Source organism: Erythrolamprus reginae, chromosome 5 (assembly GCF_031021105.1).
Source record: "Erythrolamprus reginae isolate rEryReg1 chromosome 5, rEryReg1.hap1, whole genome shotgun sequence".
NCBI classification, from domain to species: Eukaryota; Metazoa; Chordata; class Lepidosauria; order Squamata; family Dipsadidae; genus Erythrolamprus; species Erythrolamprus reginae.
Window position 1 is genome coordinate 40,063,248 of NC_091954.1, and position 26,917 is coordinate 40,090,164.

General features: G+C 38.7%; 1 protein-coding gene across 5 annotated transcripts in view; it reads left to right on the forward strand.

The window, feature by feature from the left end:
* The window catches only part of CFAP46 (cilia and flagella associated protein 46), a 117,270-nt gene that overhangs the window by 53,877 nt on the left and 36,476 nt on the right, over positions 1-26,917 (forward strand). For all 5 annotated transcript variants that reach the window (XR_011559176.1, XM_070752436.1, XM_070752434.1 and 2 more), the window contains 16 exons: positions 3,217-3,385; positions 4,030-4,117; positions 4,236-4,374; positions 6,606-6,789; positions 7,885-8,044; positions 8,412-8,572; positions 10,019-10,120; positions 12,739-12,813; positions 12,898-13,062; positions 14,152-14,300; positions 18,535-18,633; positions 18,816-18,942; positions 19,190-19,336; positions 23,029-23,229; positions 24,036-24,148; positions 25,552-25,734. Coding sequence is in view for 4 of the 5 variants with exons in the window: in XM_070752436.1 (XP_070608537.1) it covers positions 3,217-3,385; positions 4,030-4,117; positions 4,236-4,374; positions 6,606-6,789; positions 7,885-8,044; positions 8,412-8,572; positions 10,019-10,120; positions 12,739-12,813; positions 12,898-13,062; positions 14,152-14,300; positions 18,535-18,633; positions 18,816-18,942; positions 19,190-19,336; positions 23,029-23,229; positions 24,036-24,148; positions 25,552-25,734 (2,262 nt within the window). In the remaining variant the exon portion in view is untranslated. The remainder of the gene's footprint in view (positions 1-3,216; positions 3,386-4,029; positions 4,118-4,235; positions 4,375-6,605; positions 6,790-7,884; positions 8,045-8,411; positions 8,573-10,018; positions 10,121-12,738; positions 12,814-12,897; positions 13,063-14,151; positions 14,301-18,534; positions 18,634-18,815; positions 18,943-19,189; positions 19,337-23,028; positions 23,230-24,035; positions 24,149-25,551; positions 25,735-26,917) is intronic.

Genomic DNA, 26,917 nt, shown 5'->3' on the forward strand with positions numbered 1-26,917 from the left:
GGCTGGGGGTGGGAGGCACTGTTCTTCAGTGGTTCTCCTCCTACCTCTCTGGCCGGTCGCAGTCGGTGTTAGTGGGGGGTCAGAGGTCGGCTCCGAGGTCTCTCCCTTGTGGGGTGCCTCAGGGGTCGGTCCTCTCCCCCTTGCTATTTAACATCTACATGAAACTGCTGGGTGAGATCATCCAAGGACATGGGGTGAGGTATCATCAATATGCCGATGATACCCAGCTTTACATCTCCACCCCATGCCCAGTCAACGAAGCGGTGGAAGTGATGTGCCGGTGCCTGGAGGCTGTTGGGGCCTGGATGGGTGTCAACAGACTCAAACTCAACCCGGATAAGACGGAGTGGCTGTGGGTTTTGCCTCCCAAGGACAATTCCATCTGTCCGTCCATTACCCTGGGGGGGGAATTATTGACCCCCTCAGAGAGGGTCCGCAACTTGGGCGTCCTCCTCGATCCACAGCTCACATTAGAAAACCATCTCTCAGCTGTGGCGAGGGGGGCGTTTGCCCAGGTTCGCCTGGTGCACCAGTTGCGGCCCTATCTGGACCGGGACTCACTGCTCACAGTCACTCATGCCCTCATCACCTCGAGGTTCGACTACTGTAATGCTCTCTACATGGGGCTACCTTTGAAAAGTGTTCGGAAACTTCAGATCGTGCAGAATGCAGCTGCGAGAGCAGTCATGGGCTTACCTAGGTATGCCCATGTTTCACCATCACTCCGCAGTCTGCATTGGCTGCCGATCAATTTTCGGTCACAATTCAAAGTGTTGGTTATGACCTTTAAAGCCCTTCATGGCATCGGACCAGAATATCTCCGAGACCGCTTCCTGCCGCATGAATCCCAGCGACCGATTAGGTCCCACAGAGTGGGCCTTCTCCGGGTCCCGTCGACTAAACAATGCCGGTTGGCGGGTCCCAGGGGAAGAGCCTTCTCTGTGGCGGCGCTGGCTCTCTGGAACCAACTCCCCCCGGAGATTAGAACTGCCCCTACTCTTCCTGCCTTCCGAAAACTCCTTAAGACTCACCTTTGCCGTCAGGCATGGGGAAACTAAACATCTCCCCTGGGCATGTTAATTTATACATGGTATGCTTGTGTGTGTGTTTGCTATTACATGGGGTTTTTCTTAAATCGTTAAATATTTTAATTAATTGGATTGTTGTGACTTTTTTTACTTGTTGAGAGGCGCCCCGAGTCTTCGGAGAGGGGCGGCATACAAGTCCAACTAATAAATAAATAAATAAATAAAAAGGCGAGGGGAAGCCGGCAAGGTGGAGGGGGGGAGAGAGAAAGGGCGCATGCAGGCACCCTCTCTCTCTTCTTCCCCGCGACTGCCCCGATGGCGTGCGCGGGGAAAAAGGCGAGGGGAAGCCGGCAAGGTGGAGGGGGGGAGAGAGAAAGGGCGCATGCAGGCACCCTCTCTCTCTTCTTCCCCGTGACTGCCCCGATGGCGTGTGAGGGGAAAAAGGCGAGGGGAAGCCGGCAAGGTGGGGGGGGGTTCGTGAAGCAGGAATCCACCCCCCGACCTCACCATCGCCTTTTCCCCCTCTCGCACGCCATCGGAGCAGTTGGCTGGCGCCTTTGCTGGAGCCAGGGAAGGGAAGGCACCTGCAAGAAGACAGAAGCTCCAGCTGTAAGAGCAAAGGCAAAGGGCTGGCATCTTTGCTAGAGCTGGGGAGGAGGCAACTGCCCCACTCTTGCCACAGCCGCTTCGGTTGGAGCGCCCTTTGCCGCCGCACTTTGCCCTTTCCCACACCCACCCAAGCCAGCAATGTCTGACAGGCTCCCGCGGTGCGCCCTCTTGTGGTGATCCGGCGCCCTCTTGTGGTGACCCGAGTGTAAGCCGAGGTCGGGTTTTTCAGCCCATTTTTGGGGCTGAAAAACTCGGCTTATACTCGAGTATATACGGTATATAGAAAATATTGTGTGGGTATATTCATAACTATATATATTTATTTCTATTTATGTTATTTGTCAAGCATATATAATATTACAGAGAAAGTAAACATGATTGTGAATACATAGAAACATAGAACGATGGCAGAAAAAGACTTCATGATCCATCTAGTCTGCCCTTATACTATTTCCTGTATTTTATCTTAGGATGGATATATGTTTATCCCAGGCATATTTAAATTCAGTTACTGTGGATTTACCAACCACGTCTGCTGGAAGTTTGTTCCAAGGATCTACTACTCTTTCAGTAAAATAATATTTTCTCATGTTGCTTTTGATCTTTCCCCCAACTAACTTCAGATTGTGTCCCCTTGTTGTTGTGTTCACTTTCCTATTAAAAACACTTCCCTCCTGGACCTTATTTAGCCCTTTAAGATATTTAAATGTTTCGATCATGTCCCCCCTTTCCCTTCTGTCCTCCAGACTATACAGATTGAGTTCATTAAGTCTTTCCTGATATGTTTTATGCTTAAGGCCTTCCACCATTCTTGTAGCCCATCTTTGGACCTGTTCAATTTTGTCAATATCTTTTTGTAGGTGAGGTCTCTAGAACTGAACACAGTATTCCAAATGTGGTCGCACCATCGCTCTATATTGCGGGATCACAATCTCCCTCTTCCTACTTGTTATACCTCTAGCTATGCAGCCAAGCATCCTACTTGCTTTTATACATGAATGTATAAACATAGTTATGAATACATGATATGGTTATGAATACATAGGGACATTAGGAAAGGAATGATAGCCACGTTGGTGCGCTTATGCACACCCCTTGCAGACCTCTTAAAAATGGGTGAGGTCAACAATATATAGTCTAAGGTTAAATTTTTGGGGGTTGGAGAAGAAACCAGGCATTGACTACTTTGTTGCTGAAATTGTATTTTCTGCAATCGAGTTTGGAGCAATTTACCTTAAGTTTGTATCTATTGTGTGTTCGTTTATTATTGTGGTTGAAGATGAAATAGTCATTGACAGATAGGGCATTGTAGCAGATAATTTTATGTGCTACACTCAGATCAGACAGAAGGCGATATGGATGGATGGATGGATGGATGGATGGATGAAAAGAGAAATAAAAAGATTTTTTTTCATATTTTTTATTAATGAATAAGCCCTTTAATTCAACAAAGTCAATGTCTTAATGTTCAAATATATCCAAGAAGATAGTTAATCAGAATCATGGCAATTGCATTATGTACTGCTTACAACCTGCTATAGCAGGCCTGTGGTTTTATTATATTTTTCCACTTTCTTAGATATGCAGGAGAAGCAGGAAATCTTAGCCTTGCCATGGTAGCAGCCCGAAATTTCTGGAATGCATGTTTACCTTTCATTGGTTCTTCAGCAGACAGGCAGAATCTCAAAGCACCTACTGAAGTCATTCTCAAGAGCATAATTAAAGCATCAGAGGCCAAAAGTAAGCAGGTAAGAAATAGCACTTTCCAACTGGATGCTGATTTCATTTCTAACACATTGAAACCTGATGAGGAAAATAATGTATATCTTACATTGTAATGTAAAAAGGTACATAAATAAATATAAATTATAATAATTTATTATTAATAAATAATTGTTTTACATGCTAAATTAATGAGTGAATATCTAAAGATAACCTGACTTTTCCAACACAGTGGGCAATTTTGGGAAGGATTTCAAACCTCCCATATATCTCTTTTCTTGATAGTTTGCTCTTTTCTGCTCAAAAAAATAAAGGGAACTCTTAAACAACACAATATAACTCCAAATAAATCAAACTTCTGTGAAATCAAACTGTCCACTTAGGAAGCAACGCTGATTGACAATCAATTTCACATGCTGTTGTGCACATTCAACTTTGTACAGAACAAAGTATTCAATGAGAATATTTCATTCATTCAGATCTAGGATGTGTTATTTGAGTGTTCCCTTTATTTTTTTTGAGCAATATAGATCCTGCTGTCTCGGGTCCCCTCCCTCTCCATTTTTATTTTAGAAGTTTGTTTTGTTATATTGTAACAAAATTGCAAATCAAATGTTAATGATATCCCTTTGACTACAATCATCATTTTTTGTTTGTCTTGTTTTTTTAGGAAACAGACAATATGTTGCACTTGCATCAGTGGTCTACAATAGATTTTCAAAGCATCAGCTCATCATCAGATGGGCATTGTTTTCCAGGTAGGTTTTTACCATTTCATCTTTTAAACATTCTCACCACCACCACCATTATATTTGCTAATGATCTACCTGAATGGATTTTGTAATATTTGAGATATTGTGTTAATGTATTTCAAAGGTGCTGAGGATGATTTGACCTTAAGAACATTCTTGTATGTGTTACTGTTCCAAGCACATGCTGATAAAAATGACTGGGAGACAGGCATTAAAGTTTTAGATGAAGCTGTTCAGATTCTTCCTCGCACAAAGCACAGACTGTAAGTTATTTGGATAGTTTGCAAAATATTTCACTTAATATGCATTGCTATGGCTATGGTTATCTTAAGCAACACAGTACCACCCAAAATTCTGAAATGCCAGAATTAACCCAGAGAGAAATTTCCACTTATATGGTTGTCTTTTACCTCCCAGCCACAACTTTTGAGAGAGATCTGATTTTCTTATTTATTTATTTGAGGTCTATAGCCACCCATCTCAACAAGTGCCCCTGGCAGCATATAACCAACAAAATGTGGTCTTAAACACACACGGCGCTATAGGCATAACCAGTCTTTATAGTCTTACAAAAGGCCAGCAAGGTCAGGCTCATCCTAATATCGGAAGAGAGAATCTTTTAGAAGGCAGGGGCTTTGATGGAGAATTGGCATACATTCTTCTTGTCTTAAAAACCTGTAGCATGCCCAATCAACTATCCCTTCCCCAATTTTGATTTTTTTCCCCCTCCAGTTTTTTTGTACATTATGAAATATACAGTCTATAGATGTTCTAGTAATCCACTAACTAAGGAATTCCAATGTCACTTTCTTAAGGGATGTTTCCAGGACACTATTATTAATATCAATAAAGGAGAATATGTGGAGCTCATTTGTTGAAATGAGGGGTGCTCATTGACAGACATTTCATTACCCAAACTAGATAAAATCATCAGTGAACACCAAGGACCTCTCATATTATTAGTTATTGCAAGCATACACTGAAATACAAAAGAGCTTCACCAATTTCTAACTATGAATTGCAACAAGTGGCAGGTTGGAGCTATCTTGCACCAACTGACAAGAGTCCTTATTCTGAAATTTTGCAAACTGGTTGACAGCTAGAGGAGACCCTCAATGCCTAGTTCGTGAATCATTTAGTGATGTTGGGTGGCAGCAGTGGAGTCAAAACAGATCATTCTTAGCATTTAGCAACACATCAACTGGTTGCAACTCAGAGAATAAGCCCAGCAGTTTACACAAGCAGGTTTTGGGTTGTTTTCCACTTATATTCAATACTGATTTGCATTTTTACATAAAGGGAGCTTTGTGGGTTCCTTTACTGCACACATCATCTTCCTGGTATTAATTTAAACCATTTTTATGGTGCAGAGAAGGTTTCCCTTTATTAAAAGTCTATATTGTTAAGAATTTTCCTCCAAGTTGTTGTTAAATTAGTGAGTGGATAGAAACATATAGCAGACAATCTATGACTGAGTTTGTTTATTCAATAAGTAAAAAGTAATAATTTCTCCATAATTTCTCTTTCACATCAAAGCACCCAACAGATAGCCCTCAACTTACAACAGTTTAGTGACCATTCAAAGTTACAATGGCACCAAAAAAGGTGACTTATGAACATTTCCCCACTTAATGATTGTTGCAGTAGCCTCATGGCCACATGATTTATATTTAAATGCTGAGCAACTGATTCATATTTATGACAGTTGCAGTATCCCAGGGTCATCGCCCTTTGCCACCTTCTGACAAGCAACCTTCTGTTACAAACTTAACAACTGCGGTGATTCACTTAACAACTAAGGCAAGAAAAATCATAAAATGGGCCAAAATTCACTTAACAATATAAATGTTGGGCTCAATTATGATTGTAAGTTGATTTTAAGAACTTACCTGTATTTCTCAGTAACATTTCCTGCCTTAAGCAAATGGTTTTGTACAAGCTGAATGTGTGCAGTGCAGTCACAGGATTTAATAGTCTCTCACACATGTATTCATACATACACATTTCCACTTTATTACCTTTTCACGTCAATAATTTAAAGTAAAAAATGATTCCTAATTACATTTCAGCTAGCGTTTGTAGCTTGAGGTTTGCCTAAAGCATTCCACATTGCAATTATTTCTACTGTCACAGCTATACTTTCTCAATGTGGATATTACTTAGTGCTAAAACTAAATTCTACAAATGGATGCATTTGGAGGCAGCCTTTGTTAACTTCTAATAACCTCCTTTGAATATTAAATTAGTTTGTATTCATCCCATTGTTGGATTTCTGCTCTGTGTAATCTGAATTTGATTTATTAAAATTTCTTATGTACTATCATGCTAAAGTTTGGATATGAATGAAATTCATTTCTTCGTGGAACTAAATATCCCTGCAATTCAAGTAGTGACTTCTGATTTTAAAATATTTTATAAAAAAAGTTTTGAAATACCACTTTGTCAACTTATTAAATCATTCATAAATCTGACTAGATAAAATTTTCCTTCATAGTCCAATTTTTAAGCATATGGTCATGGTAAAGGCAAGACTAGGACGTAATTATATACTGGAAATTCAGAAATTCCGTGATGAAACTGAAGACTACATGTCAGATATGTGGCATCGCTTGGCATCTGTTTCCTTTGATATTGTGGGACAATTATCTTGCTACCAAAATGCAATTGAAGTTTTACAGGTTAGTAAATATCTTATCTTTAAAAGATGCTATTAGTTTGCAGGTTTTGATGAAAAATCAATATCTGATAGTGGTAGAAAGAATATAAGCGTTATGTAATTCCTAATTCTAGATCTTTCTCCAGAGACTTGCTATTTTTTGAGAAGATTAATAGCCTTCTGTGATTCCCCACCTAAACATCCAGGGAGGCCTAAGAATTAACATGGTTAAGAATTTTCAGTATTGCCTTACCTTAAATAGCTTTCTTTGAGACACCTTTGGAGTACCACATATTAGAGGTACCTGAGTGAATGTACATTTCATGTTTTAAATATCTCTTTCAATATTTATCATGCCATTCATAAATATTTTTCCTTCCTCTAAATTCCTAGTACTATCTCTGAAATGAAATAAATGTATTTGTCTTCTAGAGATACATCAGAGTTAGGTTTATACCAATGTTGTTACATAACTTAATCAAAGCTTTTGGTCCTGACAGATGTAAAAAATACCTCCCTTTTCCCCAGTACTTGCTTACAGTAACCAATAATAGATTAATTTTGTGATCCTTTTGTGATCCTTTCCCAATCTATAATTCCATGATTCTCTGATATGATGTTGCAGTTTGCCTAAAAGCAATGTGGGCTTTTGTACACCGGTAGTCCTTGAGTTACAACCACAACTTAGCCCAACATTTATGTTGCTAAGTGAAACATGTGTTAAGAGAGTTTCGCCTCTTCTTGCTTAGGACCATTCTTGCTTCAGTTGTTAAATGAATCATTGCAATTGTTAAATTAGTAACCAGTGAATCTGGTTTCCCCATTGACTTTGCTTATCAGAGGTTTTCAGAAACTGATCACGTGATCACTGCAACCATCATAAGTATGAACCAATTGCCAAGCATCTGAATTTTGAACATGTAACCATGGAGATTCTGTGAAATGTCATAAGAGTGAAAAATTGTCATACGTCATTTTAATGCTGTTATAGCTTTGAACAGTCACTAAACGAATTGTTATAAGTCAAGGGCTACCTGAATTTAGATTCCTTTGTTTTCCTCTAAAGGGAATATGCATCAAGAACTAGTCTGATTGTGTGCTTACTGTTTTCATGTAGAAAAAGGAATCTGAATTGAAGAAAGTGGATAATATCTTAGGATTTGCAGAATGGCTGTATTGCAGGCAGTTTTCTCTTAGTGAGGCTATTAAGCACCTGGAATGGGGAATAAATATGTTATTGTATCTCAAACCTCTCCAAAAAAACCCTGACGAAGAAGGTACGTTTTTCTAGCTATCCTCCAGAAATAGCTGTGTTTATGTTAGCACTGGGGGTGTACTGTGATATAACATTTGTTCCCTTTGACATTAAAAACATTTAGATTTTTTTTCCTGTGGCCTTCTTACAGGTGATATTTTTCCTCTTTTTCATTTAAATAAAATATTGATACATGGCTGATGATTTCGCTTTTTAAATTAAAGGGTGAGGGAGATAAAATTAATGCTTGAGACATTATCCGGGACCAATTACAGATGGACCTTACAAGTTATACAATACATGTCTGCTATGTAAGATATACCAACAATGTATGTTTAAACTGTTATATAAAACATTTTCAATCATACTGACTGATATTTTCGTTATAGAATCAATAAACCAAATTAGTATTGGAGAATTAAGAAGCATAAAACAGTTAGAAGCTTTATTTAGAGCTTATACAATAATGGCAGTCATTTCTGGCTATGATTCAACTTTTTACGAGCAATACTGTTTGATGGCGTATGCTTTTGTGATTCGCATGTGGCAGGTGAGATAAGAAAATGGTGACTAGAAGGCTGCTAAATGCATTGTGCAAATCTATTATGGTGGGTTTTTTTAATGAACAGTGGCTTGAATTCAAAGCACTTACCTCAATCACATTGATCTTCCAAAAAGAATTATTGTAGCTTTTAATGAAGATAAATTATATGCAAGTGATTTCTTAATATACTTGAATGTCAAGTCTGTTCCAAAAACTTGTTAAAAGAAATTCCCACTTGTGTAGAATAATAGAATTTGTAATGCTATTAGTATGAACAAAAATGTATATCATTTTTTGCTGTGCACTGATCTTATAACAATATTTAATTGGAATTACTCTAATTTTTTAATATTTTCATAAGTGCAATTATATTTGCTACATAAAACTACTTAAACTGAATCAGCAAACTTGTCAACATTAAGGCAACAAATGGTAATGAAGCTTTCAGAATCTTAGTCTTCTAGAAAAAAAAGTGTGAAATATATCAAAATGACTAAATCAAAGCCTAAACATAACAATATATGTTGGCAGGAAAGTGAAAGATCACTTATTACTTTACAAACTTATTGGCTAATCCCAACCAAGGAATAAAAACAGTCTTAGTTTACATGCTTTTTAGCATGTAAAACAGCTCCATTCCCTCCAGATGTCTCGGATGCAACCCCCCTTTGGGCTGCATACCACTTCCCCCCTCTCTCAGCTGGGACAATGGAGATCCTTAAGGGCCTTCGGCTGGAGGCAGGAGTGGCAGCTGCCTCAACCCATCTATGATTCCGGGTATTAGGGAGGTCGCAGGGGGAAGGAACTTACAGTTTGAATGATGGATGCAAGTCTCCAAGGGTGGATGGATGGATGAGAAGATGATGAGTATATCTTAGGATGGATTGCTGGAAGCAAAAGCACACGTCCTGGACTCAGACTGAGTCAGAAAGGGGGGTATCCTAAGGTGAGGGGCAACTTTATAGTTGGCAGTCTTGATTGACTGCGGACAAGGTCCACCCATCCTTGGAGACTAGTTCTCCTACTGTGGAGACTAGTTCCCCTACTGTATTTTTTGTGTCTCTGCTCTTGATAGAAACCAATGTTCCCTCACCATTTTAAGAAAAGATTTTTTTTAAAAAAAAGTTGCCCCTTAAAAATAGTAAAAAATTAGGGATGCAAAGTAAACCAAACTGTATTTGTTGGTTCAGTTACATTTTTGAAAAAGAAGTTTGAAAAAATCATTTTACTTTTTTAGGAATTTTCTTAAGCTGGCTTCTAATATGATACATGACTTGAACTTTTATGTATAGAAAGTAAAGGTAATCTATAAATCTGTTTTTTTTAAAAAGGTTTTATTCTTGGTAATCTTATTTTATTTTTTCCATAACAGAAATTCATCATTTGCTTGAATTAAATATTGTACTTCTTGGGTTTTTTCCCTTCACTAAAGTAAATGTAATTATTTTTCAGCTGTCATTTACAACAGCAGGATTGTTTTTAAAGGCACAGAACAAAGTTTCACCAGCCCAATCAGCAACTCCAAAATCAAAAGACAAAAAGGATGCAAAAAAGGTAATGTACCTCTCTCTCATAAACTGACCTTGTCTTCATATCCAAACATTTCCTCCCATCATGAGTATTTGTGGGAGGAGGGGGGAAACAATCACACATATTCCATAATGTCATCATGCCAATGACATAGCTAATAGATTATACTACAGTGATCCCTCATTTTTTGCGGGGGATGTGTTCCAAGACCACCTGTGAAAAACGAATTTCCGTGAAGTAGAGAAAATATATTTTTTTATGTATTTAACAAGTATTTGGACTTTTAAAACCCACCCTTTGCATTAAACAGTCATTCTATAATGTTTTTCAGCTGGAACTACATGTGATATCCTACCAGTTTCTTTAATAGAGTACAGTAGTACTGTAGAAGAATTTTATGAATTTTTAATGCATTTAAATTTTTTAATGGATTTAAGCCCCCTTTGAAAACCTGTGAAATAGCGAATCCGCGAAAGATGAACCATGAAGTAGCAAGGGATTACTGTACAATATCATAATTGTGTTATAGCTGTGGTGACATCATGATGCATATGGCGTGTTACAAATACTGCCAAGTTTAATAAATGTTGTTATTAAGAAGAGTATTGTTAATACTTCTAATTCATTAGTAGATAACATCTGGATTTCCAGATTTGTTGATCTACCAGCATCTACCAGCAAAAATTAGCAGAGGTAGTGTTCAGGGTCATAAGGGTGATAATGTAATAATATCTAGAGAAGTTAAACTTTGAAACTTCTGTTACTACCTTTCTTTTCTGAAAATATATTAGCAGTGAAGTTAATGCTTTTTACTTGGAAACAGTGATCCCTCTATTATCGCTAGGGTTCCGTTCCAAGACCCCTCGCGATAATCGATTTTTCGCGATGTAGGGTTGCGGAAGTAAAAACACCATCTGCGCATGCGCGCCCTTTTTTCTATGGCCACGCATGCGTAGATGGTGGAGTTTGCGTCCCCTGCCGCCCATGCAAAGGGGAAACCCCGATTCGGCTCCTCGCTGCTGCTGCGCTACCGAGCAGATCAGCTGCTGGTCGGCCGAAGGAACCTTCCCTGGGTCTTCCCCCTCTTGCTGGCGGGCGGGGCGAGCGGCGGGCATCAGCGAGGAGCCGGGGTTTCCCCTTTGCGTGGGCGGCCGGGAAGACCCAGGTTGGGGGTTCGGGGGGCGGTGCTGGGAAGCCCCCCAGGCTGGCTGCGACCTTTTAAAACAGCCGCGCCGCTTCCCAGCTGAGTCCTGAAGCCAAACGCGGAAGTTCGCCTTTGGCGTTTGGCTTCAGGACTCAGCTGGGAAGCGGCGCGGCTGTTTTAAAAGGTCGCAGCCGGCCTGGGGGGCTTTCCAGAACCCCCCGAACCCGGGTTGGGGGTTCGGGGGGGTGCTGGGAAGCCCCCCAGGCCGGCTGCGACCTTTTAAAGCAGCCGCGCCGCTTCCCAGCTGAGTCCTGAAGCCAAACGCGGAAGTTCGCCTTTGGCGTTTGGCTTCAGGACTCAGCTGGGAAGCGGCGCGGCTGTTTTAAAAGGTCGCAGCCGGCCTGGGGGGCTTTCCAGCACCCCCCGAACCCGGGTTGGGGGTTCGGGGGGGTGCTGGGAAGCCCCCCAGGCCGGCTGCGACCTTTTAAAACAGCCGCGCCGCTTCCCAGCTGACTCCCGAAGCCAAACCCGGAAGTGGTTTTTTTTTAAATTAATATTTTTTTAAAAATCGCGATATAGCGTTTCGCGAAGATCGAGATCGCGAAACTTGAGGGATCACTGTATACACGTCACATAAAAGCTGCCACAGAACTTTACATTGTGAAAACATTCATCAGCGTAATCAACACAAATTCTATAGCAGTGATCATTTATAAGACAATGTGAGAGGGATCCATTCACAAAATTTTACTTATGTAGACTCATCTGTCTAAAATTAAACTGATGATTCATTGTTGCTTTCCTGCTGTTTTTAAGCCTCTTTTAATTTGTGATGCATATTACAATTGTTTTATTATTCCTGTGATTGTTTTGTTATTAATCATAATATTGTAAGCTACCCAGAGTCATTTGGCAGAGAGATGGGTGGTATACAAATTTAATAAATAAATAGTGTCTCTTTCTTCCTCATTATTATTAGACTGAAGGATAAAACATTATCTCTTTAATATTCCCAAATTTGGAATTTCTGTCTGTTGAAGAAAGTAAAGAAAGTCATTTCCACATATCTGGTTTCTCTGAAAATAATAGCCTGTCTTATTTTTTTAAAAAAAACTCTGAAATAAATGCTTGGCCTTATTTTTGGGGAGGTCTTATTATTTTAGGGTGGGTGCTCAAAGACAAGGTTCCTCTTGCTGTCTTATCTGATTTCTAGCTAACCCTAACCAGAGGAAGTGGTGGGGATCGGCTGCGTATGCGTTTAAATATTTTTGGGGAGGGTTTATTTTCAGAGGAGGGCTTGTTTTCAGGGGATATCTTATTTTGGGGGAAACAGGGTAGCTAAAACATTACCGTTCTCTTTATTATTATTTCTGCATGAAAATCCTAAACTTAACCCATGAGAAGAGTTGAGACTTATTTTAAGAAAAAACTTTAGTAGGACTGAATGCATTATTACGGAAATATTGATCACTGGTTCTTTTCTTCTTCTTCTCCAAAGCCTGATGCTACGCAAGTTTCACCTACAAGCCCTCCTAAAAAAGAGAAAGAGAAATCACCCAAAGATGCAAAAAAGGTACATTTCCTTTAATGTAGTATTTTTATTTCATTTATGTTAACAAGAAAGAAACTTCCTTAAACATAAGAGTCCAATTTTCAGGGAGGCTCAGCCAGTAGAGAGAAGGTGAAAAAGAAGGGGCCAATTGATGCCTTGCCTGGAAATGTGGAGGAATGGGCTAGCTATGAGTGCCCTGATGAGATTAGAGAAGCCTTTAAACAGGACGCAAGTGGCTGCACTGTGAACAGAGAAACCATTTTAGCACCTGTGAGTAATATCTTGAAATTATCTATTCCTCTCTCTTTTCTATTTCCAGCTGTGACTTGCTTCTGGCTTCTTTTGTTCATTATTATTATATATATATTGAAGCTACGGGTAGTTCTTGTACTGTTCTTAACAACCCTAATTAAGACTAATAACTACACTACTAAGTGGGAAATCACATGATTATGACTCTGTTCAGACTAAACTGAGATAAGGAGGCATTTGCTTGCCTCCTAACTTTTCCCATGCTCTTTGGAAAGCTTAAAGGCCTGAGTGCTGTTTTGTTTACATTGAAAACAATGCTATTACGCTGGTAGCCAAGGGACTGGAAGGCAGGCATTCTTTATAAACAGCTTATAGTGCTCACTTGAAATCTCTTCCTTTCCAATCTCTCCACTGGGGGAAGGGGGAGTTTTTATAGGCAATGTCTCCTCTGTCTAACTTCTTCATGACCCCCCCATAGAGCAGAAAGACTGAAGAGAAAGAGGTTCAAAAGAGTACTATAAGCTGTTTGCGTAGGATACCCAGCTGTCAGTCCTAGGCCACCAGTGTGATCATTTGCTATTGATGTGTAGAAGAGCAAACTGTTTGCTTTCTTGCAATCCCTTTCTCTCCAATCAGTCTGCTCAACAAGAAAAAAAAGAATAAAAAGATAGGCATAGGACAACTACTAATCCATATAAGCGATCACATGATTGAGGAATGCTGCAACAATCATAAATGGGTATAAAGTTATTTTTTCAGCACTATGGTAAATTCAGATGGTCTCCAAATGAATGGTCAGGAAGCAAGGACTACCTGTATGTGGGGCATGTTTTGTTGTAATATCTGCAAGTTAATCTAAAGTACAAGTAAGCAGCAAAGGTGAGTTTATTTAGTAGCTCAGAATACAAAATGTTATTATCCTCACATACATTTGTGTAAGTATGTATTCATGCTTAACTTAGCTATTTGCAAACACATACCGTACTTAGTTTTCCTGTACTGTATAGAAATCTGCCTTTGAGGGATTTATTTCTGAAGCCTTTTTTTAAAGAATTGAAAACGTACACAAGTATATAGTGAAATTGCCATTTATTCTTTTAATTTTAGACACGCACCTTATATTATTTAGACCTTTTACTTAAGGAACTACAGACAATGTTATGTACTCACATGACTCTTCCACTACTTCACTTGGCTGAAATTATTGCTAATGATGTTGTTGAAAGCAAAAGTCTGTCAAATCTCTACCGTCTCAGGTTTGTATTTGTTACTTTTTAGTCAATGTGAAACATTTCAGTGTCCTTTCTGGCCACTTATAAATTTTAGATTGTTTTTTTAATGGTGGAACATTTCAGTTTTTCATTGCTCCAAAACCTCTTAGATTGTATTGCATGCCAGTAGAATAGTTCTGCAAGTTTAAATAGAGTGGAATTGGAATGTCTGGCCCCAGAAGTATTTATTTAGAAACCTTTATGCTGAATGTATACTTGGTGCATATATTTATTTTGTTTATAACAATTATCGCTCTATAGGACCAGAAGCTGCTTCAAAATAGCAATAGCACCAGCACTTAGATTTATAAAATGATTCCTAGTGCTTTACATCCCACTCTAAGCAATTTACAGAGTCAGCATATTGCCCCCAACAATCTGAGTCCTCATTTTATCAATCTCAGAAGGATGGAAAGCTGTGTCAACCTTGAGCCAATGATAGCATCCAGCTATCATCTTGATTTTTTCATTAAAAGTAATAATCAGCAGGCCATACAGAAGAGTGTTAAATTCTTCTAGAGCTTGTCGCTAGGAATCAAATCAAACCTGGATTTAAGATTTACAATCAAGTACACTGTACTAAGTTTCCTGGAAGGATGGTGAGCTACTAATTTACTTTATTTCAATATGTTAGTCTAAAACTGATCTATTTGAACCCTACATGCTCCTCTGACAGAATATTTTCCTACATTAATTCATCTAACAGTTTCTAAGGCAAACAATGTTGCTGATCGTGCTTTGTAAATTGATCGAATGATAATTGATTGAATTAAATCCATCCTGATTTTTTAAAAAGATAATAGATCAGCCAAGTCTTCAGGGATCTGAAAAAAGCAGTCTAGAAAGTGAATAAGGTCACCAAAGTTGGAGCTTACCAATCAATGTTCATTTTCAGTAGTTCAGTGGAATCATATATCCCCCAAGTGGCCTTTCCATTTTTCAATTGCGAGATTAATTTAGAAATGTCAAAGGAGGATATTAGTGGCTGGCCATGAATACATTCTTGACTTAATTCAAAGATCAATATATTAGCTGAGTCATCACCAAAAATAGTTCAATAAATGCTTTTCCCAGACAGATAGTGGGAGTGTTTTCTCTATAATAGGTAGCTTTTAGGGGTTAGCCATAGGGTAGCCCTCAGAGGACTTAGCTATAAATTGCCAGAAAGCCACAGAGCTTCGTTTTTTTAATGATTTAAATTAATCACTGCCAACCATATAATTGTGTTTCCTACTTTGTTTTATATGCACACATATACATAGATATATTTCTCAGGCCTTAATACAATTATATTGGCTTTGATCCTCACAATCAGAATTTGACACAATTAAATCATGTCAGATTTTATACTACTGTTACTGCTTTTGAGAATGATAATTATCATATGCTGAATATTAGGAATTGATTCTTGATATATGTGTACTGTATACCTTCCCATGACTTTCTTATCTATATTCCTTTAATGAATACTTATTCAATTACCACTCAAATTTGCAATGGCGTTGAACAAGTGGTATTTATGATGGGTCCTCAAAGTTCTGGCCATACCACCATCATTTCAGTTATGTGGTTGTGAACCTGATGCTTAGCAACCAGATTTCATACCTTCCCCACCCAATAGCAGCCATCCCCTGTCTCTGATGCACTCATGTTCCACTAATGAGCCTCCCGGAACTTGAGATTTCCTGCTGACTTCCCCATTGATTTTGCTTGTTGGAAACCAAGAGGAAGATGATGTTTTCTCCACTGATCTCCACTTAACAACACATGATCCTCACTTAGCAAAGCAACATCACTAACTGATGTTGTTATGTGATCTCATTCTTTATGACTACAATGCTAGCAACAGAAATTCAGGACCCCAATTACTGTCATTAAGCAAAGACTACCTTTATTGGGGATGAGCCACTAGAATTGGGTATAAAATTAATTCTTATAATATAGTAAGAAAACTCTTACATTGATTTTGCAATGTAGAAAAAAATGTTAGTATATAATAACTATTATATGGTAGGAAAACGTGCTATCAAAATAATGTGATCACTAAGAAAAGCCATCTCATTTATCACATTATTTGAGACCATTAATACAGAGCCTCAGTGGCAGAGTATTTACAGTGCAGTACTGAAAGCAACTTCTGCTGATCACTGGCTGCCAGCAGTTTGGCAGATCAAAACACAGAAGAGTAAACTGTATTGTCTCTCAATTCAAAATTTCCTTGGGCCCATGTCTTTGCTAAAACAATAGCATAAGATTTAATTTTAAATGTTAAAATGAAGGTTTGTCATTTTTAGAAGATTTTGGCAACATTCCAAAAATATTTTTATCTCCCTGCCATCAGGTAGTGAATGTTGGAAAAAGTTTGCCAATGAGGATTATATATTGAATTCAGGGTTTCAATAATAATAATAATAATAATAATAATAATAATAATAACAACAACAACAACAACAACAGTAGCAGCAGCAACAGAGTTGGAAGGACCTTGGAGGTCTTCTAGTCCAACCCTCTGCTTAGGCAGGAAACCCTACTCTATTTCAGACAAATGGTTGTCCAACATCTTCTTTAAAACTTCCAATGTTAGAGCATTCACAACTTTTGGAGGCAAGGGGTTCCACTGATTAATTGTTCTAACTGTCAGGACTTTTCCTTAGTTCTAAATTACTTCTCTCCTTGTTTAGTTTCCACCCATTGCTTCTTGTTCTACCCTCAGATGCTTTGGAGAATAGGTTGACTGCTATCATGTCTCCCCTGGTCCTTCTTTTCATTAAACTAGCCATGCCCAGTTCTTGCAACCGTTCTTCATATATTTTAGCCTTTAAACCCCTAATCATCTTTGTCACTCTTCTCTGTGCTTTTTCTAGAGTCTCGACATCCTTTTTGCATCGTGGTGACCAAAACTGAATGCAGTATTCTAAGTGTGGCCTTGCCAAGGCCTTATAAATTATTATTAACACTTCACGTGATCTTCTCCCTCTGTTAATGCAGCCTAGAACTATATTGGCTTTTTTAGCAGCTGCTGCACACTGCTGGCTCATATTTAAATGGTTGTCTATGTTGAAGTTCATCTGAGAATATACATTTCTGAATGAGCTGTTTGTCAGCTGATGGTTCCCATTCTATTGACTGGCATACGTGGCAGTAAATTTATATATTTAATGGGAGTCATTCATGCAGATAGGATGTAATACACTTCATTTAGAATCTTTAATGTGAAACCAATAATGTTTGAGATTAGGGTCTCCCAAGTAATACATTGTTTTTTATATATGGCTTTTTATATATTCCTTTGAAAACTATAGTGTAAGTCAGGTGTGTCAAACTCATGTCACCATGGTGGCTTCATGTGATGTATCGGGACTTTGCCCCCCTTTTTCCCCCTTCACTAAAATGGGCATGGGCATGGCCAATGTGTGACGCATCTGGCCCATGGGCCAGGAGTTTGACAGCCCTGGTCTAGATCTCAAATATTACCCTTTTGAGAAATGATAAGAGGGTGGTATATATGTAGCAATAGAAACCAGTACTTTGAAACTGCCTCTTTCATATTTCATTGCTTTTTTATGTTGAAAAAAGCATATACAGAAATTCAACCATTAATGTATGTGGAGTCCTTGGCTGGGAGATGTAATGGGTAAAAAAAGAGCATTAAATATCTGCTTTTCCAGTCTTTTACTTCAATTGCAATCACAGCCATCATTGGCTACTTTGGATAAGTTTCATCTGAGTTCTCCAGACAAGCACAGATTGTTATGTGACTCTGGCTGTATGATCTAATTTGGAAATTGATGAAAGTTTTGTGCTAAATAATTTTCCAATTTATTGAAGGTCTAATTATATTGCTTCTTTTAAGCAATGGTTGATAGTTCAGCCTATTACATGCTGCTTTAAAATGTGAAGTCTAAGTTAAATGCAATTCTAAATGGATCTAAGAATCCATTTTTTCAATTAGGCTTCACAATTGAAGTTCTTTCTGCATCTTCTCCTCCAGCTGTTTAAAAGCACTGTTGTTTGGTTGAGGAAATTTTACCCTAAAATCATTTCCATTGCAAACATCACTTGTTCTTTTATGTGGATTTGATTCACATTTTTGTTTGTCAGTATCTATATATGTATGCTTGCATCTGATATGTATGTATGTATGTATGTATGTATGTATGTATGTATGTATGTGATACCAATGTTATACTGCACAAAGTTGTCTCATTTGCTTTCACAGGCTTGCCAAAATATGTTTAGATTTAAAAATGTATCAAGCAGCATCTTTCCATGAAAAGGCAGTGGGTGACATCTTTATTAATGAAAAGGAACAAGGAAGGTATGTAACAAATGGCTTCATCTAGTTCCAAAATGGATTGCAGTAATAGCTTTCATTAATATATAGGTTACTACACTGGCATAAGAAAGTTGAAGGGGATACCACATTGATAATAGGTTAATATAACAGGGTTTTGTCTCTCTGTTAACCAATTACAATAATATTTTCTTTCCCTGTTTCAGATTTAGACAAGAGATTGCATTTAAAAATGAGAATGCCTTACACGATAACCAAATGGAAAATAAAAATTTTGATTGGACAGAACTAGATATAGAGCAAAGAAGGAAGCTATTTACTGCAAAAGATCAGGTAACCAATATTCCTCTTGTATATATGCATGAAAGTTGCAAGGCAACTCAACCCATTTTTCTGCCTAAAAATATTTATATTGCTCTCCTAATAAAAAAGGCAAACTATAAAATTAACTATATACTGTACTATATATCCTGATTGAGCTTTTAAGTATCATTTTAACATAATTAAAGTTAACTTACAATTAATTATTCAAAATGTAGATATTTTTAAAAGAATAATTTCTATAATAAATTATTTCCAGATTTGGGAACTCATTGCAGTTACTGAAAAAGAATTAAATGGTCTCTCTCTCCCCTACTTATGGATAGAAAAAGCTGAAGTCTTAATCCAGCTATGTTTATATCAGCCAGCAAGATTACTACTCTCAGAAGCTCATCATGCAACTCAGGTAACCTATTATTTTTATTTTTATTTTTTTTAATGTCATCAACTTGTTTTTTTAAAATTTGTCATTTTCAGGAAACATACATCTTTTAACTATCATAAGAGGAAAAACTAGGTGCACAACTCTTGATCAGCAATGGCATAATTGTCAGAAACTCAAGTGACTTGCCTTTTTCAGTTTGTCAAATTTCAGAATTTTTAAAATAATAATAATAATAATAATAATAATAATAATAATAATAATAATAAAGTTATATCTACAGAACATCCACTGTTTTCCAAAAGAAGAGCTGAATTGAGAGATCATCTAAGGCAGGGATATCAAACTCGCACCGTCACATTGTTGTCACCTGACATATTGTGACATTTTTTTCCTCCTTCGCTAAACTGGGGTGGGCATGGCCAGCATATGGCTTATCTGGCCCATGGCCCACAAGTTTGACACTCCTGACCTAAGGTGCAAAGTACTGTATGTAGAATATTTAAATGTCATTGTTGAATTTCCAAAAAGAACTCTTATATGGATTCATTAAAAGAGCAATGCCAATGCTTTGAAATGCCGTATCTCCTAAGATTTGACCTATCTTGATATAGTCAGCTTTTGAGAAAGAATTGGTTGTGTGGTGGGCAGTACGAGATGTGGCTTTTGTTGTATTACCAGTGAACGGCTACCAAAATGTTTACTACCACACTGTGGGAATGTCTTATGCACCCTGCATTTTCTTTCAACATCTTTCAGTGCAAATTGGTTGGTCTTGGGTGGAGCTCCATTTTTGATACCCCACTGCCCAGGCAGTAGGCCACCCCTGGGTATTACTGTTAATGACTTTTTAGAATATTTCTTCCTATCAATCTCGTTAAACTGAGAAAAGTTTCTTATAATGGATAAGAAAACATTGCTTTGCTTCTCTGCCACCATAATATTTGACAGGTACAACAAAGGAGTGAAACATATAGTCTCAGAAGATGAACAACTTAAAAGTCTTTTATATCCTTGTTCCTGATACAGGAGGATGACTTGCACAATTCCTGAGCTTTTAACACTTTTTTGAACAGACTACACAGTATAATTACACAGTATGAGAGGATATCCAGTGCTTTTCCTTAGATCAGGGGTGGGGAACGATGGCCTTTCTGGGAGTTGAAGTCCACAAATGGGCTAGCATTCTCCACCCCTGCTTAGATGAAGAGCAACTATGGTTACCAAAATGAGTTGTGTTCCTAGCACAGCCACATTATGAATGGTACCTAACCCAGTTATCTAGAAATAACAGAGCAAGGAACAGGATTTGTAGCATTTTGCCAGGCCAAGAGAGACCAAAAGATTTCAGAAATAAGCTGCATGAAGGACGTATAAAGACAGATGTCTGTTCAGCTGAGCAAAACCAGTCAAGAAATTAAGATTCTCCACTAATAATAGCCTGTGACATTTAAGAAAATGTATTAAATGTATTATATGGCGTTAATGGCTCAGAGTTGCTCTGAATATATATATGAATGTATGTATGTATGTACAGAATGTATGTATGTAGGTAGGTAGGTCTTTTCCCATGTAAGGTTGATAGATTCCTGGCGATGTTTCGACAATGTCTCACTCGTCATATTCAGGCTGGTGCTTTTAGCTTTGTGCTAGGGCGAACAAAGCATTATATAACATACTGTGTATATACATACACAGTGGTGTCTTTACTTAAGAATGCCTCTACTTAAGAACTTTTCTAGATAAGAACTGGTGTTCAAGATTTTTTTGCCTATTGTTAAGAACCATTTTCTACTTAAACCTGGAAAAATTTCCCAGGAAATTTGAGAGCGGCACGAAGGCCCGGCCAATTTCGTGCTATTCCCCCTTTAATTCTAGCCATCTCGGGCTTTTCTGGGCTGCCAGAGGAGCCTTTCGGTGGCGCTTGAGGCTTTGGCAGTCCAGAGCGAGCAAAGCATTTTCCTTTCTCTGGGCGCTTGGACAGGGAATAAAACTCTGCCAGCGCCCAGAGAAAAGAAACATCCTCCTCTGGGCTTCCCAGAGCAAACGGAGCATTTTCCTTTCTCTGGGCGCATGGAGAGGAAATAAACCACTTCGCTGTGGTGACTCCCTCGCGCTGCCTCCCATACACCCAGTGTGAGGTTGCCTCCCAGAGCATCTGGGCGTGGAAAGGCAAAACGGGGTGCTTCGCCCTGGCTGGATCAACTCGGCTTCAGCCAAACTGAAGAGTCACCACAGTGAAGGAAAGGCGCCGGCTACAAAGTGAGCAAGCGAGAGGAGAGGGGAGCCCTTCACCATGGGAAGGAAGAGCAGGTAGCAGCAGCAGCCGCCTTTCAGTCAAAGGAGCAGAAGATTCCCCCCTCTCGCCTGCCTGTGTTTCTCTCTCTGGCGCAGTGTATGGAAGGCAGCCTCGCGCCGGGTGTAAGGGAGGTGCATGTTCCTCCTTGCTGCCTCAGAGTCCCTTTTTTTAAAAAAAGCCTTAAAGTTTTGGATTTTTTTTATTTCCCTCACTTTCTTTCTTTGGCTCCTTCTCTTCTTCCTCCTCTTCCTCCCACCCAAATTCCGAGCTTTTATTTCTTTCTTAATGGGTTTACATGCATTATTTGCCTTTACATTGATTCCTGTGGGAAAAAATGCTTCTACTTAAGAACTTTTCTACTTAAGAACCTGGTCACGGAATGAATTAAGTTCTTAAGTAGAGGTACTTAAGGGGTGTATTTGTTTTTGTAGATTTTCATGGGTATAGGTATGTAGGTCTTTTCCCATGTAAGATTGATGGAATCTTAGTGACGTTTCAACAAGGTCCCACTCGTCATCTTCAGGCTGGTTTTTGGTTTTGTGCTAGAGTGAACAAAGTGTGGGACAACAGCTCAATCCATGTTTAGTTTGCCCTAACACGAAGCCAAAAGCACCAGCCTGAAAAGACCCCGTCAAAATGTTGCCAAGATTCTATCAATCTTACATGGGAAACGACCCGAATACATCAAGATCTACATATGTATGTATGTGTGTGTGTGTGTGTGGGTGGGTGGATGGATGGATGGATGGGTGGGTGGGTGGGTGGGTGGATGGATGGATAGATGTATAGGTTTTGAGCCAAGACTATCTAATTGTTTTAGTGCAATGCAGATTTGAGCCCCTCTGAATTCAAGAAGACTTACTTCAAGGGAAGTACATAAGAGGTCAGCCTTTTTATGACTCAAGTTTCGGAAAGGGAATTCTTTGATAAATTGTCTTAGTTTAAGCAAGCTATTCTTCATTTCCTGATTGAATTTAATTGAAATTATTCTGAAAAAGTTTTTCATGCCATAAATAACAGAAACTTTAGATAGGAAAGGGTCAAGCTATTTTCCAAAGCAACTGAAGGTTAAAGCAAGCAATAGTGAATGGAAATTGACCAAGGAGAAGAGAGGGAAATTTTCTGACAGCGAGAGCAACCTAACAATGGAAAAGCTTGTCTTCAGAAGTTGTGGGAGCTTCATCACTGGAAGCTTTCAAGAAGAGACTGGACTGCCATCTGTCAAAAATGGTGTAAGGTCTGCTTGAGCGGAGGTTGGACTAGATGACCTACAAGCTCCCCACCAACTCTGTTAATCTGTATCCGAGATCTGTTTTTCATAATATATAAAGGAATGGAATGGAACACCCTGGCATGTTATTGATTATAATGTTCCAACATTATTCTTGAAAACATATTTGAAATCTCTTCTTTTTAGGAAATGAATAATCCATATGGTGTATCACGATGCCTTTATCTTCTAGCTGTACTAGCTAATTTAGAAAAAAACCATGGCCAAGCAAAGGCATTGCTTGAAAAGGCCCGCTTGATAGGTGGAAATGAACAGTTTTGGCATAATAGCACTTTTGCTCTCACTGATGCAATTTTAGGAGATGACCAGGAAGTAAATGATAAAATGGTAAGTAAAAATTCATTTATTTAATTGAAATATCCAGTATTTATTTATTTGTTTGTTTGTTTGTTTTTTCAAATGTATAAGCCGCCCCTCTCCTGACGGACTCAGGGCAGCATAGTACATTCAGTGTGTATTTTATAGTTGAACAGATAATTCTTTTAATATTAATGATTAATATAGACAGCTCTCTTTTAGCAACTGTAATTGGTTTGTTATTAACTGGTCACTAAGTGAAAATCATGTCACAGCAATTGTATTTAAGGTTTTACTCCAGTTTTCGTTTGCTTTACAACAGGGGTGTCAAACTTGATCTCATTGAGGGCTACATCAAGGTTGTGTTTATTTATTTATTTATTTATTTATTACTTAGATTTGTATGCCGCCCCTCTCCGAAGACTCGTTTGTCCTTGAGGGGCCCAGGGGCATGGCCAAGGGACCTGGCCAGCTTGATGTTACTTGTGTCAGGGGTGCCTGTGGTGGCCCGAGTGTTCTGCCAGTGAAAACAGGCTCCCAAGCTCAATTTCTGGCTGCAACGGCCTCTTGCAACCCTCTGCCATTGAAAATGGAGCTCGGGAAGGCTGGATATGGCCCTCCCAAGCTCCGTTTTTGCTGGCTGGGGCATCATCGACCTATCCTTTGCTGTTTCTAGGACGGGCCAGATCTAACCATCCCGCAGACCAGATCCGACCCATGGGCCGGATCCAGGCTGTGGGCCTTGAGTTTGACACTCCTGCTTTACATAATCAGAAGGATATATAGTTTGTCCTGAAATATATTGTTAGTATTTTTGACAGCCTGTTTTCTCATAGATGCAGGCTTGCCATTTTCTGCAAAAAAACATAAATGTCTTGAGGCCATTATTGAAGGAAAGACCCAATCGAGAATCTGAACTGAGTTGTATAATGGCAGGCTTTGAAGCCAGGTAATTACAAGTTAAGATGGTATTTTAGTTTGGCTTTACTCTTATAATCAAATAATAATGCAATCCTCTACATGCCTCTTCAGAAATAACATTGCAGCCTCTTCAATATACTGTATTAACCTAATTTAATAAGATCGTGCTGGCTTTGAAAATGGTTGAGTTGTTTTTTAGGCAGATTTATCTGAGCAGATTTGCTCTTTGCTTTAAAGCAGGGGTATCAAACTCATGGCGTCATGGTGTCATCATGTGACTTACTGTACTTTCCCTCCCCTTCGCTAAACCAGGCATGGCCAGCACATGACACATCTGGCCCAGGGGTTGCATATTTGACACCTCTGCTTTAAAGCTATCCAACTTTTTTTTCTTCAAAATTACACACAGGCCTAGAAAAAATATTCTGTTGCTTTAAGGAGATAATGCCATGTGACTATGAAAACAGGAACATCTGGTTTGAATAACATCTTTGTAAGCCCCTCCAAAATTATAATTAGCAAGGAGGCGTGTTTCCAGTGCAACCACCCACATCTAAGGCAAAGGAAGTATTTTTTTTAAAGCTAAGATGGCAGTTGCAGCTGGGTGAATGAAGGTCTGTTTGGACATTGGATTTTTTTTGTGTGCGCCATAGAATTTTTTTTTAAAAAAAATAAACTCCTAGCGCCTTCCTGAATTACAGTAGTTCCTGCAGGTTTTTTGTCCAGGGTTTTCAGAAAAGTTTGCCCTTGCCTCTTTCCTAGGGCTGAGATAAAATGATTGACCCAAAGTCATGCAGCTGACTTTGTGGCTAAGGTGGAACTGGAACTCATGGTCTCCCAGTTTTTAGCCCAGAGATCTTCAAACTTGGCAACTTTAAGATCTGTGGACTTCAACTCCCAGAATTCTCCAGCCACATAGCTGGCTGGAGAATTCTGGGAGTTGAAGTCCACAAGTCTTAAAGCTGCCAAGTTTGGGGACCTTTTCCTAGCCTGATGCTTTAATCCCTACACTAAGTATTGCAGCCTGATGCTTTAATCCCTACAGTAAGTAATATTGCAGATACAATATTCATAAAGGGGAATCCCAGATTTTGACTGCACTGCCATGCCGTGACACTGTCTTATCACTTTTGATCCCACTCGCAAAGGATGCTGTTGAATACAGTAACAACTTTTTTTTATTACACAGGGCGTTATATAAAGATATTCATTTTATACAGGTAGTCAAACAAGCTGAAATCTATTCTTTGCCACTGAGTGTAACATTAGATTTTTCTGCTTTTCTGATATTCAATTTATTTATTTATTTATTAAATAATTAAATGTTAGCCAAGGAGCTATTTTTATAATAATAAGAAGAGTTGCTTAAATATATGTGCTACTTTGGAGGACATATCTGACCATATGTTATTCATATATTCTTCTGTGCAGGAAAGCATACATACAGATAGATTTGGTTAAATATCTCATTAGTACTAGCAGTTTTTCTGATGAGTTGGAAACAATATTGCTGGAATCTTATGATAAGTTAAATCACCTAGAGAATGTCTTCCTTTCTTATGGGTATAAAGATCGTAGTGCTGATGCATTGATGGCCTGTGCAAATATTCATAGGTAAGTCCTCAGAATTGTTAATAAATACAATAAATACAATACATGCATATTTATGGGGCTACCTTTAAAGAACGCTCTGAGACTACATTTGGTGCAAAATGTGGCCATGCGAGCAATTATGGGCCTTCCTAGGCATATGCACATCTCGCCATCACTCTGTGAGCTGCATTGCTTGCCAATTGGTCTCCGGATGCAATTTAAAGTGTTGGTCATGACCTATAAAGCCCTACATGGCTTAGGACCAGCGGTGGTTAGGTCCCATCAGCTAAGCAATGCCAGCTGGTGGGGCCTCGGTGAAGAGCCTTCTCTGTGGCTGCCCCAGCCCTCTGGAACCAACTTCCTCTAGAGATCTGTACCACCCCCAACTTCCTGGCCCTTTGCAAGGTTTTAAAACTTACCTTTGTCTGCAGGCTTGGGGCCGTTGAGCTTAACATCTTGCTCCAGTCGTAGATGTGATTCTGTGACTGTTGTTGAATGACTGCTTTTTTATACTATTGGGGTTTTAATTAATAGTTTTAGTGTTAGGCTGTGTTTCACTTGTCGTATTGTATTTTATTCTTATTGTTATAAAACACCCTCAATCTGCGGAGAAGGGCAGCACAGAAATCCAACCAAATAAATAAATAAATAATATATCAAGATACTATTCATTTTTTTTAAAATAAGCAACATTTCACAGAATGCCAAAAAGATAGAAAGCAGTCAAAATAAATTAAAAGCATGAAGTAAGAAAAAAGAAAGGGAAATACTGCAAGCAACATTTATTTCTTCAAGCTTTTCTATCCTTGTAGGCCAGGCCTGTCAAACTGGCAGTCCGCGGGCTGTATGCACCATGCACGGACCACGCTCATCCCATGTCCGCAAAGGCAAAAATGTGATATGTCACGATACGCAATCAAGGTTCACAACTCTGTTGTAGGCTATTTTTGCCTGTTTATACACTTCATACATTTCCTTTTGTTTTTTAAATTCTCATTTTCCTCTTTTTGAGGATCTTTTCAGTTCCATCCAAGCATGATTCAGATAGTCTTCCCCTTTGTTTCAACCCATTTACTCTTTTTTTCTTGTAATTCTGTAATTCTCTTCTTATTTAAACACATATTTTTAAAGCATCCAATTCTTACTGCATTGTTTTGAATCCCCCTGAATACATGAGTCTAACTTTCACACAATAGGCAAAAAT